A 14,289-nucleotide genomic window follows, 5' to 3' on the forward strand; every position below is an offset into this window, starting at 1 on the left:
CTATCTGATCTCCATGGCCCCATCTCAGGAGGGTATTTTATGATTTTAAATAGGATATCGTGGGAACAAAGTGGTAGTATGACTTCTGGAGAATTCACATCCGTGGGCCCAGCTGGAAAGTGGGGGCAGTGGTGGGAACGTCTGCTGAACACTCTCCAGCTGTGAGAGTCTGTAAAAGTGTTGACCTTGATACGTCTGGATGCTGTGTGGTCTGCAGCATATATACTAGTGGGTCTGTTTTTGGTTTAGTGCTCTCAGTAGTCAAAGAAAAGTGGCAAATGCCAATGAATTTGTTTTTATGTTCCAATAACTTTTGATTAAAAATATTTATTTCCATTATACGTTAGGACTCATTTACTTTTTATAAACAAAGTCTTGCACTACAGACAGCTGTACTCTGCTAACCCTGAAATTAGAGTTAAATAAAAGAATAGGTTGGGGTTTGTTGTCCCCCGAGTATAAAACGGTAAGAGCATCTACTGCCCCGCCCTCACCACAGGCTCCCCTCCCCGGTGCTTCTCTGTGCACCAACCCTGAGAGCACCTGTCCCCCGCACCGCCCCCCCCCCCCACCACCCACACCCTCCCCCACCCCCCCAGCCCCCGTGGGGAGCCTGAGCCCTTGAGCACCTGTGCAGACCCGGGCGCTAGCACCTGAGGGATTGGTGGAAGTGACAGCAGGGACAAGAGAGGTCCCTCAGCCCTGGCTCACTCTCCTTTTGAACTCTCTCTCCTGGGCCAGAACTCAGCACAGGAAGGTAGCATGGCCATCTGGGCCGGATCCTGAGACGGTGGGACGATGAACTGGATGTAACTGGGGGGAAACTGGGGCAGGCTGTGCTCGGCTTCTGTGATCCTCAGTCTTCTGACTTTTCAAAGTAAAGGCTCTACTACGGAGCTCTTTTAAAAAAATAACACGTGGAAGGCTATAAAGAAAGGCATTTGAAGTACCATGTCAATGTGAATGTTCTTTTTAAAATTAACCTAATTTGTGGGGCGCCTGGGTGGCTCAGTCGGTTAAGCGGCCGACTTCGGCTCAGGTCATGATCTCGCACTCCGTGAGTTCGAGCCCCGCGTCGGGCTCTGTGCTGACAGCTCAGAGCCTGGGGCCTGTTTCAGATTCTGTGTCTCCCTCTCTCTGACCCACCCCCATTCATGCTCTGTCTCTCTCTGTCTCAAAAATAAATAAACTTTAAAAAAATAATAATAAAATAAATAAATAAATAAATAAATAAAATAAAATTAACCTAATTTGAAATCTCAGTTTATCCAGAGTCAAAAGGCTCTCCCCCTTCTGGCGCTTGGATTGAGTCATGAGTGTGTACTTGGGACTTGAAGTGGAGTTTCACTTTTTGGGGATTTGTTCCCAGCGCATGGGGAATTTATTTTTCAGTAATTTCTCAGTTACATGTAATGATTGTGTCCTAGCCCACCACAAGATGATTACGGGGCAGTTACATAAATGCCTTAAATTTGATCTTTTCAGTTGAGAGTTGAGAAGAAACATTTTACAAATATGAAGCAACAGTGTTCTAGACCTGATCCAGAAGTTAAAAATCTATTTCAGTAGGTGGTGGTTGTTGTTGTTGTTTTAATCATTTAGAGTAAGAGAACTAGGAGTTGGTTTTAATTTATTTGAATTGTAAAAATGTTTATCTCGGCAATCTGAAAACATACTGATTTTGTATTAAATCTGTCATTAAATCAATTTATTGCTTATATTTGTATATTAAATAGAATTAGTACCAAATAGTCTTTCAGTAACTTGTTCTTGCCTTCCAGTGAGGATGAACTGGAAGAAACAAATGGAAATAACCCCATTGACATTGAGATTGATCAAAACAAGGAAAGCAAAAAGGAGGTATTTTTTTCCCTAGTATCGTTTAGGCAAATAAATTTTATTAGTACCATACGTAAAACATTCCTCTTACTTATTCTATTTAATATATTTATTGCTATGTACAAGGCATCATGATAATGACTTTTTAAACAATACTAACTTTGCTGTATAGACTTTAGAGTTTTGTTTGCCAAGAAACAGGAATAAAGGAAGCCCGAAAGCAAGCGATAGCATTACTGAGTAACGAGTTTGTCCTCATTGGGCAGCCGTCCTCACTGCCTTCTTTCCCAAGCCATCAGCCCAGTAGTTAACGAGTGTGGGCGTGGTACTGGTGAGGAGAGGACCAGGTGAAGGCTTGGTTCCTCCTCTCAGCCTTCGGGATGTCCTCTCAATGGCCGGCGCAGGGGCCTGCACAGTGGGGTCATGAGCTGGGTCATGAGTGCACTGCAGAGGGCTGGCAGGGACTCAGGGCAAGTTTTCCCGTTACTCAGAAACAGCAGCGTAGGTCCTATAGCAGCGAGCCTCACACATGGGGAATTTTTAATCTTTCACATCTTAAAAATCATTATGTCAGAAGATTCGAGAGGCCCATGAATTCCTACAGTTGTATATAACTTTTTTTCTGTGTGTATTTATGACATTTCTTTATTGTGAACTTTTCACTGAGAACGATGGGGGTGTCTGAATGATCTTATTAAGCCTTTTGAAATGGGTTGCAGTCTTAGGTTATTTTGCCCATTCATAAAAATTGAATAAGGCCTATGTGGGATCCCTGAGGGCCCCCCAGGGAAACCGGGGGCTCCTTGGCACAGACTGGAAAGCCCCCATAACACAGCATCCCCTGCGGCAGAGCCCTTGCAGGGAGGATAGCACTACAGTCCCTGGAAGGAAGGGCCCCTTAGTCCATCGGCCCCAGTTCAGGCCAGAGTGTTGGATCCCAGCATGGTTATGACTTTTATATGTAAGTTCGTAGAAGTGCTTTTCTGAAGAGAGTCTGTATCTGCAGCTTCAGTAAAACCTCAAAGAGTTCTCGATCTTGGAAGGTTCTGAAGTAGGAGAACAGCTGTTCTTCGGCATGGAAAGACAAAAGGGTCCAGGCACACCTAAACTTTAAAATCGCGTCAAACATACATGCTTTTTGTAGGCAAAGTAGGAGATCCAGCTAAACAAAAAGGAGAAAAAGAAAATGATGATATTGTCACCCTTAATCACTGCTAACATTTTGGTGACTCTTTCCAGATGACTCCATGAAATGTATATGCCTATATACACACTTATGACTCTATACTTGCTTTTTAAAAAACATAAAATGGGATCTCAATATATCATTTCTGAAACCTTTTAAATTTGGTCTTTCTTGAACATGTTTTTATGTCAAATACACTTTGTGTACATAGCTGTTATTAGCATGTTATTTTATCCTACACATCTTTCATAATTCAGTTAAGCAATCTTAGGGCTTTTTTATCAGTTTCCCCCCATGCTTTTTGCTGTTCTAAACAATGCTGAAATGCTGGTCTCATGATTAAATATTGGTTCACTTAATTTTTTCCACTGGAACAAATTTCTGGAAGTTGAATCGTTGGGTCAAAGTCTTCTAGTTACATTTTTAAGGCTTCATTTGGTAGGCTATGTATCACCAAACTGAAAACTGATAATTCTTTCTGGATGGCACTCCAGCTAGATTTATACGAATGCCCAAATAACAAGATCATTTTAAGGGTTAGCTAAGTTAGATTCTTTGGGAAATCAAATTGTACCTACAGTTAAGAAGCTTTGTCTTGATACATTATTATCTATTAGCTTCTTCAGGGGAACGTTTTCAATGAAAGGGGAAAGGCTTGATTTAACTTCCGTAAGTCTTACTTATGTAGCACGATTCCTGATTAAAAGAGAAAAATGACTTATATCTTAAGTTTCTTTCTGTACTAAAATGTTGTGAAAACAGGCACGTCGTCAGTAGGTGATCTCTGCTAAACAGCATAGAGCTGTTACAGACGAGATGTAGTTTATTGCCTACTAACATTTTTATGTACTGTCTGTTACCACCTGTTCAAGAATTTACTGGTACCGTCGTAGTTTGCAGGGTCGATTTATGTCAGTGTTTTAAGATAGGAAGGAGAAAATCTGCACATATTCTCAGTTTCATCAGCAAATGTTAATACACTAACAAGATGAGATTATGAACTGCTACAAAAACTTCTTAAAATTGTTATCAGGACAGTATCCTTTCCTTGCCAAGATTTTATTGCATTTCATTTCCAAACGTTTCAGTTTTAGAGAAAGCACTTAAAAAAATTAGCAGCAGTCATGCATTATCAAATGACAGCATATGTTCTTGAAGCAAATTATACAGTTGCCCTAAAAGTTGTGTCATCCAAAAGGAGGGTATATGAAAAACAGTCATAGTTACATGTGGAAGTTTATATTTTTTATAAACTTTCGTATAGAGTTAAAGAATTTAAATGGGTTTTATATATGTGCTGAATCATTTTTTCCTTTTATCTTTCTGTGGCCCTAAGTCCATCTGTTTGGCTAAGAACTATTAGGATAAAGGAGCTCACCATTCACATACACAAAGCACACCAGAAGAGAAGACAGATCTCTTTTCTTCCTGTATTACTACAGGAAGCTCAGAACGCTTCTTGCCAGAGGCTCAGAGTGATAGAAAAAGGTTGTGTTTATGTAGGAGGGCAGTGGATTCTACTTAGAAGTGTTCAGCCAACATTCAATAGCCAGTGTTTCTGTTAACTGCCTGTTAGTTTGTAGATGGTAATTACGATACGGCATGGTATTTGTCAGATTGTTTAGAGCCATGTTAGGAAAGTAGGCGTATTACTGTTCATCTGGCATTTTCATGTTTTGGAGTCTCATTTTTCAAATCTGTGTACCATCCAGGTGCCCCCTACGGAGACAGTTCCTCAGATCAAAAAGGAGAAACATAGTACGCAAGCTAAAAATCGAGCAAAAAGGAAACCTCCGAAAGGAATGTTTCTTTCTCAAGAAGACGTGGAGGCTGTTTCTGCCAACGCCACTGCGGCCACCACGGTGCTAAGGCAGCTAGACATGGAGTTGGTCTCCATCAAGCGGCAGGTACCGCGGGTCGGGGCTCACTGATGCTCAGGGGTCCCTGTGTGTTCCTCACACCTGAGTGTCCTCTTTCCACAAGCCTCTGAAGGGCATTTTATTTCTAAGGAACTGGACCGAAGACTTAGGTACTGATCCATTGTTATTTCTTTCTTTTTTAAATTCTTTTATTTTTTTTAATGTTTATTCATTTTTGAGAGAGAGAGAAAGAGCGAGCAAGTGAGCAGGGAAGGGCCAGAGAGAGAGAGGGAGACAGACATAGAATCTGAATCAGGCGCCAGACCCTGAGTGGTCAGCACAGAGCCTGACATGGGGCTTAAACTCAGGAACAGTGAGATCGTGACCTGAGCTGAAGTCACTTAACTGACTGAGCCGCCCAGGCATGCCCGCATTGATGTTTCTTAAATTGACTTTGAAACTAAAGGTATATATGTATACGTTTAATACACACACACACACACACACACACACACACACACACACTGTGTGTATATGTGTCTGGGTGAATTTTCATAGTGTGAACACACCCACCACACGGCCACCATCTGGATCAAGAGATGAACTGCAGCCTCCCGAGCCCCATTCATTTCCCCTTTTATTAAATTTTCTTTATGTTTATTTATTTACTTATTTTTTTTTGAGAGGGAAACAAGAGTGAGCAGGGGAGGGGCAGAGAGAGGGAGACACAGAATCCGAAGCAGGCTCCAGGCTCTGAGCTGTCAGCACAGAGCCCGACGCGGGGCTCCAACTCATGAACGGTGAGATTATGACCTGAGCCGAAGTCCGACGCTTAACCAACTGAGCCACCCAGCTGCCCCTCATTTCCCATTTTAGTTGCTGCCCCGAGGGGACTCAGCCTTGCCTCCCAGGCTTCACTAGTGCCCTTCTCACTCATTACCCACCTCCTTCCAGTTGGTGGCCACTGGTCTGACGTTTTAAACCAGACATTATTTTTATTCATTTTGGATTTTATATAAACAAAGTCATACGATGTAGTTTCTTTCATGCCCAGCATTGTTCAACATATGAGATCCATCCAGGTCGTCCTTTCTTATTGTTGTATAAATATCCTAAAACTTATCCACTGTACTATTACTAGGCATTTGGGTTCCTTCCCATTTGGGGCCGTTGACCAGTTAATACCGACGTGGATGTTTCTTTGACTCTTGCTGTATTATGTATGCATCTCTGTTGCATGTACACCTAAGAGTGGAATTACAGAGTATGCCTGTGTCCAGCATTTTCTAGTGCCAAGCAGTTTTCCACGGTGGGCTGCCAACTTATGTGAGGTTTGGTTGGCCTGCATTAGGGCTTACTCACTAACTGTTGCACTGTTGACATTTGGGCCCGGAGAACTCCTCGTTGTGAGTGTCCTGTGCATTGTGAGATGTTAAGCAGCATCTCTGGCCTCTAGATGCCAGTGGTTGTGACCTTGCCCCATCAGGTGTGACAACAGAAATGTCATCAGGCCTTGCCAAAGTATTACCGCTCTCCCCCCCGCCGGGGGTGGGTCAAAATTACTTCCCCTTTCCCATTCTGAGGCTCACCTTTTGATGAACAGAAGTTCTTAATTTTAAGGTAGTCTAGTTTCTCGTTCTTTTCTTTTGTAGTTAGTGCTCTTTTCAGTTTTGGTAAGAACCTTTACTAAGAGTATGAAGATATTCTCCCATGCTGTCTTAAGTGTTGTTTGCCTTTACATTTTGATCTTCCGTCTATCTGGAAATGTTTTTCTGTGCATGCTGTTACGTATAGGGTGGATATTCATTTTGTTTTTCACGTGGCTATCTGGTTAACAGTGCTGTTTATTGGAAAAAAAACAAAAATAAAAACGATCCTTTTCCCACCGCAGTGATGGGGATCTTTGTTTCAAATGCAGCGTCTGTATGTGTATGGTCTGTTGTGACTTTGGTGTGTTTGTCCGTCTTCACTGGCACCATCCTGCCTCGATTACAGGGGCCTTACAAACCTGAGTGTCTGGGCCAGGTGATAAGTCCTCCAAGATTGTCTCTCCTGGCCCTTTGTGTTTCCATAGAAAATGTAGGTTCACCTTCTTGGTGTCCAGAAAAATAATTCTGCTAGAATTTTTATTGGAATTGTATTGAATGTCTAGATCAAAATAGAGAATTAACATTAAACCAGACAGCCACCCCTGTGATTCGTGAACGTGATCCCTCCCCTACCAGCACAGATCTGTCATTCTCTCCGTGTTCTGCCGCCTCTGTGTTTGGGGCTTTGTCAGAGTTCTCCCTGGATATTTGCTACTTTATGATAATCCTTTTCTGATTATTTGCCCTGGTACGGGGAACGGCGCATCATTACGCGGTGCGTTGAAACTGCAAATTCAGCAGAGTAGCCAGCTGACTCTTGTCCCTTCATTAGTGCCCTGCCCCTCCCCCATCCTTCTGTCTCTGGAATTTGAGGCAAATTGTGGACTGATGGTTTACTTGTAGTTTTTGCTGCTTTTGATTTGTTGATTTGTTGGTTCCTTAGAAGGTTAAACTGGAGGCTGGCAGTCCTTTCCCAGATGAGAGGAGGGGTCTGTGCCCTGGTCTGGCAGCTCGGGGCGGGGGACAGCTCACAGCAGGACCAAGTGTTCCCCGAGCAGTCAGAGGATTGGCTCCTAGGCTTGGCTGCTGGCGCAGTTGCGCCCTAATCTTGGGAGAGTCACTTAATCTTTCTGGGCCTCTTTTCAAATGAGGAGATTAATCCTTGCCTGCCTGATCTTACAGGCTGTCTGAGGGCTGCAAGAGAGAGAGAGAGAGAGAGAGAGTGAGAGAGGGAATGTTTTAAACTCTGTTTGTGCTGGAGGGGCTGTCTGAACGGGGCCCGGAGCCCCCACCCACATCTTTGTCCTCCTTCCTCCTGGAGGGGACTGTCTCCCCCTGTGCCGAGCGGACTCCTGACGCTCACTGGTCGATGTTAATCTTCTGAGCAGAGAAAATGAGGCCCTTCTTGCACGCAGGTGTCGCAGTACAATAGATAGAACTGTCTTTGGTTTCACGGCCAGAATCAGGAGCAGGACTTTTTTATTTGAAAGTAGCTACTGAGAATCACGTGGAATAGAGGAGCTTCGGTTCATCGCTAACAGAGGAGACAGGTCGCCTGCCCCCCTCACAGCCTGTCGGGGTTGCTGCCGAGTGCACTTGTCGACTCACAAATGGCCGTTTTATCTGGATGCTTCCACATGTGGTGGTGTCCCAGGGAAGGGTTCACATGAAAATAGCAGAAAACCTGACTGATAGTAGCTTAAACAATTGAGGATTTATTTTTATCAAATAGCAAGAAATCCCAGCATCGGTGGCTCCGGGCATTAGTCCGTTTGTTCACGGTGTGGTGACAGACCCGGATTCTTTTGCATTTCCTCCTCCACCATTCTTAGCGTGCCTGCTTTTCATCTCGCTCGTTGGCTCCCGTTGGAAGCTTCCAAAGCCATTTTGTGGCCTTCGCGTCTGCACTGGGGGCCGATGGAGAGGGGCCGGAGGCGGGGCCGACCCTCCCGTCCTTCCAGCAGGAAAAGCGTTTACCTTCTCAGGAACTCCTGTCCTCCCTGCGTGCTGCAGCTTTGCAAAACGGCTCCTCCTAGCCCCGAGGAGGACCACCAGCCTCTGTCGAAGATGCGAGAAGGGGGCTAGGGGCAGACGGCTCTTAGATTAGCCGGTGGCCAGTGCCTGTTGCGCTGGGTCTTTCTGAGTAGAGAATGAAAGGGTCACACAGGAAAGTAGGAAAAAAAAAGTCGCTAGGTAAGGCACCGGGCGAACTTGACTGCTATTTTGTTCTTTTCTTTAAATGCTGCTCACTTTAAAATTTTTTAATGTTTTAAAATTTTATTTTTTTTTAATTTTATTAAAAAAAATTTAGGGGCGCCTGGGTGGCTCAGTCGGTTAAGCGTCTGACTACGGCTCAGGACATGAGCTCACGTTTCATGACTTCAAGCCCCACATCAGACTCTGTGCTGATAGCTCAGAGCCTGGAGCTTGCTTGGGGGGGATTCTGGGTCTCCCCCTCTCTCTGCCCCTCCCCTGCTTGTGCTGTCTCTCTGTCTCCCAAAAAATGAATAAATGTTAAAAAAATTTTTTTTTAGATAAAAAATAAATTAAAAAAATAAAAAAATAAATTTAATGTTTATTTTTGAGACAGAGAGGCAGAGCACGAGCAGGGGAGGGGCCGAGAGAGAGGGACACAGAATCTGAAGCAGACTCCAGGCACCCAGCTGTCAGCACAGACCCGGACGTGGGGCTGGAACTTACAAGCCTTGAGATCATGACCTGAGCCAAAGTCAGAGGCTCAACCGACTGAGCCACCCAGGCGCCCCTTTATATCCTATTTTTTATCCAGCTTGTTGCCACTCTGGCTTCCTTTCCAACTGGCATGATGGTAACCAAACCCTGTTCTTATTCATAAACACTTGAGTATTTCTAATAAGGAAAATGCATTAGGAAGAGAGGTGAAGGTTGATGAGAATTTAGAGCTAACTTTTAGTTCAGAATTTGCAGGTATTCTGTATAGCCACTTACATAATCTCTGCTTCTTTATCGATTTCAGAGAGAAAATGCCTGTGGTGAATAGGTTGGTCTCCTTAGGAAATGTGTATCACTTACTCACAATGCAATATATACCCCATTTCTTACCTGTGTAAACAACCAGCCAGAATGAATAGAACGACCTAGTAACCGGAATACTGGGAGGCATGTAGTATTCTGGATAGCGGATTCTTTTGAGAATTTGTTAACTCTGTCACAAGTTTATGTGACTGAATATAACCTTGAATTATGAACATAGCCTTGAACATGCCCTTGCAGCATTTTATGGGTGGTTGGTACCTGAGAGCTCTGAGCAGGAGTCTGAAGACCGTGCTGTTGGACGGGGTAGCCGGTAGACATGTGTGGTTATTTACATTTAAGTTTGGATTAAAGTAGAAGAAATGAGAAGTTCAGTTCCTTAGCTGCATAAGCCACATATCAGGTGCTTAGTAGCAACCTGCGGGCGATGGCCATCGTGTCAGATGGCACGGCTTCAGCATGACGTCGCGTCAGAGAGCGTTCTGTGACACGGTGCTGGTCTGAGAATTGGGTGTTACTTTCCCAAGAACTTACTGTGGGTGAATTTCTGGTACCAGTTTATTTTCTTCTGACTTGTACCTTTTCAAAAATAAACTAAAGCAAATTTCAGAAAACCAAGGTCTTCAGTTTTGGTTTTACTATAGAGCAGATTTTATGCACATTTCCTTTATTTTTCTTTTCAGTTGTCTCTGTGTTCTGACTTGGCGTGGGCCGTGTGTCTGGCAGGCTTTAAGGCCCTTACTAGTGGCAGACAGGGTCACTTCCTCGTCCCTAGAGTGCTGGTCCTACTCACGGGGCCGCCAGTCCCCTGTACATCTCCACTCCCCTTTAAACCTTTCAGAAGAAGTAAACCCAGGAAAGGAAATGCAAAATTGGAATTCTGTGAAGTGTAAGTACTTGAAAATGAAATTTGAGTCTAAGTAGGAAAAGATTGTTCAAGGAGGAGAGAATTATTAAAGGGTCTGTGAGGCTGTGTCCTTCACCACCATCCCCCACCTCTCAAAGTCCTGCTTTTTCTTCATTTGCCTTAATAAGGTTGCTGCTTTTGAGGGCACCTTCTGTTCCGGAGTGTCTCTGATGTTTTATTTGGGAAAATGAATCTGATCCTCCCCTTGCTTGCTTTTTTGCCCATGGGATTATTTAGAAATGAAAAACCCTAGGGTTGATGCCCCCCTGGTCCTTGGCACGGAGGTGCCCCTGCACGTGGAGCTGAGAGGGAGCCCGTTCCCAGGCCCAGCTCCTTCAGGAGTCCGTGCGCAAGTCCAGCGGATTGTCCGGTGGATCGATTCAGTGGTTGGTATTGTTCATGTCTGTCTTTCGATTACTTAGAGGCAGTGAAAGATTAGGTGCGTCGAATCATCACGGTCACGTGGAAAAGATCTAATTTGTGAGAAAGTGAAGAATTACAGTTGGCCAAAATTAGGCTGTGGGAAGGTAACACGCTGCTTTCTGCTTTCTCCTCGTTAAAGAAGGCCGCCCTGCGGGCTCCTGCGCAGGGGGTGCCTGGGCAGACCGCGCCGGGCCCCAGGAGGTGCACCTGCCGGCCTGCAGAGCACTGCCTCTCGGCTGCTTCCACTCGGCCTGCTCCGCTCGGTCCGCGTGGCGGGAAGCCAGGCGTGGCCTGGTCTTGTGTGTCAGGCTTCAGATGTGGGTTCCGCCCCTCGGGGGGGTGACACGTTCTCAAGTTGTGAATTAGGGCTGGGCACGCAGGAGCCTTTTAGCCACCATGCCCTCCTTCCCATTGTCCCTCGTCTGCTGCTCTAAGCAAGTCCGTTAAAGAATCTCGGTAGATGCTCTGAAGGGGATACTATAGCGACCTCAAATTTTGGTTACCATACAGATTAGGAACTTCTTTGCTCTTGGTTTTTTTCTCTTATTTTTTTTTTTAGTTCTGTTTTCTTTTCATACCTTTACACAAGTTGTTCATTTTTAAAATTTAAAAATTTCCTTTCTTTCAGATTCAGAATATTAAGCAGACGAACAGTGCTCTTAAAGAAAAACTTGACGGTGGAATAGAACCGTATCGGCTTCCAGAGGTAGGACTATATTGACCATCACCTTAGAAGTCGTACCCAAGTTTCATGTGTTTACGAATTTAATATTAGGGCACCTGGGGGGCTCAGTCAGTTGAGCTTCGGACTTGGGCTCAGGTCATGGTCTCCCGGTTCATGGGTTCAAGCCCCGCATCCAGTTTTCTGCTGACAGCTCAGCCTGCTTTGGATTCTCTGTCTCCCTCCTTCCCCTCCTCCCTCTCCCTCTCTCTCTTTCTCTCTCTCTCAAAAATAAATAAGCATTAAAAAAAAAAGAATTTAATATCTCTATAATGTATCTCCAGTATACATCCCGTAGAAAGAAAGTTGTAGACACAATCTTTATAAACCCAATTGACGTTGAAATTCTGGTATTCTGAGAAATAGTAAGAAAAAAATAAGATTCATTAAGTCTGACGAGGATGCCCTCGCCTGTAACTGCGTTATGCTCATACGGCTCCTCTGGGTGTGCAGGTCGCTCAGAAGTGTAACGCACGCTGGACCACGGAAGAGCAGCTTCTCGCAGTACAAGGTACGGGGGTCCTCCTGGTAAGAGGCTTGGGGCCGCAGGTGCCTTTAGGAAGAGTCATGCCCCACCCCACTCCCGTGGCACCACTTGTGTTGAAACACGCTCTTAGGAGTGTGTCGGGTTCCGAATGGTCAGAAAGTATAAAATCCTGAAAGCAGCAGACTGAATGTTAAGAGTTTTACGGTTGGAGCTCTTCTAGTCCTAGGGACCCTGAAAAGAATGTACAAAGTCCACCGGGTGCCGGCTGGGTGACGTCAGTCGTCTTGGGATACGTGACTGGAGGTGCAGGTTTCTGGATGACAGGGTCATACTGGCCTTCTTGGATCAGTCATCTACGAAACAGATCTAGGTTGCTGCTTTTTCCACTGTATAATACATTAAGATCGTGCCTGCAGTTAAAAGCTCCAAGTGTTTTCTTATCTGGATCTAAAGGAAGGGGGGTAAGTCTCAATTGTGTGGGGTTTTAAAAGTTGTTTTTATCCTATATTGAAAAACAGTGCTCTCTTACATCCTTAGCCATCAGGAAATACGGCCGAGATTTTCAGGCAATCTCAGATGTGATTGGGAACAAATCAGTGGTACAAGTGAAAAACTTTTTTGTAAACTATCGACGCCGCTTCAACATAGATGAAGTTTTACAAGAATGGGAGGCAGAACATGGGAAAGAAGAGACCAATGGGCCCAGTAGCCAGAAACCTATCAAGTCCCCAGATAATTCTATCAAGATGCCTGAAGAGGAAGACGAGGTAAATCTGAAACAGTAGGATCTCTGCCAGATTCATGCTCCATATTCAGTTTCTTCTTTGATGGCCTTTCTCAGCTGGAGAAATATTTTTAGCTCTCAGCTCTGTCAGTGACTTGACTTTTCCCTATAAAAACCTTAATATGTGTGTTGACACCAGTTAGTTTTGGTCACTAGGTATATTGCTCACGTTTTAATTCCTGTACAGATTCCTAGTTCCATCCTGGTTTTCTCCAGCCACAAAATACTGCACATTACCAAAGTTTCCTTAGATCCTGTAAGAACTCAGCCGTAAAACGGTAAGTTGGAAGTGCCGTGAGCAGTGTCGGTGAAGCTCGGTTATCGAAAATGTGTTGGCATCGCAGTGGGAGGTTAATGACCTTACTGGTGAATCGGCTTGGCTAGCCAGCCAGGAGCTCCTGCGTCTGTCTCTGTTGTCCCAAGTCGTCCAGGCTTTGATGCTGTCGGGGCTAACGGGTTGAAGTATTGATGGAGACCGTTCTGGGTCCTGTGTTTGGCCGGAGCTTCCCGGCTGGTGGCCGACATTCTGCCAGTCTCCAGGTTAGCTATACCGATTTCATCGCCTACTCAGCAGAGATTAGGCACGAGGTTACCGAGGCTGCACAGACCCATCTGCTACCTCCCTGCTTCCTGTGACGGGGTCACCTGCCACTTCCCCGTCCAGCCTGGCCTGCCCTGCCACGTATTTACCCCCACTCCCACAGAGAGGAGGAGGGGGCCGGGCAGAGGTAAGAGTTAATTGCCAATCACTTTGGTGTGAGTTTGTTCACAGACACGGAATTTTAAGGATTAGTTGAGCTTTCCGGGAAAACCGTCTCATCAGAGGCTCCCCCAAACCATGCGGGAGTGATTTGAAATTACCTATTTAGTACTGTCTGTTCTCCCCCCTTTGCTCCAAGGGTCTGGCTGTAGAAGCAGCCCGGAGACCACCCCCTCTTGAGCCGAGCACAGAGTGCCTCACGAGGGAGACCCCCCCGCCCAACGTGACGCACCCAGCGTGTTGGGCTCTTTAGAGCTTTGTGCCAGAAAATCTTTGGACTGTTGATAACATTTATAGCAAAATTCGTATTATTAACAATGTGAGTGGTTCCCCCGAGCCACACCCATGGCACGGCCCAGCCTGAGACCCCGGAACATAACGGCTTACAAGCAGAAGTTTTTATCTCTCAGCAGTGATGTTTGTCCCGGTGCTTGTTGCCCCTTTAGCAACAGATTAACCTCTCTGAAGTCCTGGACTCCATTTAGGAAGCATTGAGAAGATGAGAATTATGAAGGAAGGAACATTAGAATTTGCCGGAATGAAAGCTTTCTTCCATGTATGTTCTCCAGCTTTGGTGCCAGGAAGCAGAAATCATAGGAAACTCTCCAGATTTTATCAAAGCAGGTGTTGGCAGGGTGAAGCCTAAAAATACGGTCATAAATTTGGGACCAAGGGTCGCCACCAACGGGACAGGCTCTCAGTTCTTGTGCATATACTTTCCT

The 14,289-nt window shown here is 45.1% G+C and overlaps 1 protein-coding gene across 7 annotated transcripts in view; it reads left to right on the forward strand.

Moving 5' to 3' along the window:
• Nucleotides 1-14,289, forward strand: part of RCOR1 (REST corepressor 1) — a 128,488-nt gene that overhangs the window by 104,938 nt on the left and 9,261 nt on the right. For all 7 annotated transcript variants that reach the window (XR_009264829.1, XM_058740336.1, XM_058740337.1 and 4 more), the window contains 5 exons: nt 1,782-1,860; nt 4,738-4,932; nt 11,444-11,521; nt 11,990-12,047; nt 12,561-12,790. Coding sequence is in view for 6 of the 7 variants with exons in the window: in XM_058740336.1 (XP_058596319.1) it covers nt 1,782-1,860; nt 4,738-4,932; nt 11,444-11,521; nt 11,990-12,047; nt 12,561-12,790 (640 nt within the window). In the remaining variant the exon portion in view is untranslated. The remainder of the gene's footprint in view (nt 1-1,781; nt 1,861-4,737; nt 4,933-11,443; nt 11,522-11,989; nt 12,048-12,560; nt 12,791-14,289) is intronic.

The sequence above is a fragment of the Neofelis nebulosa genome, chromosome 7 (assembly GCF_028018385.1).
Source record: "Neofelis nebulosa isolate mNeoNeb1 chromosome 7, mNeoNeb1.pri, whole genome shotgun sequence".
NCBI classification, from domain to species: Eukaryota; Metazoa; Chordata; class Mammalia; order Carnivora; family Felidae; genus Neofelis; species Neofelis nebulosa.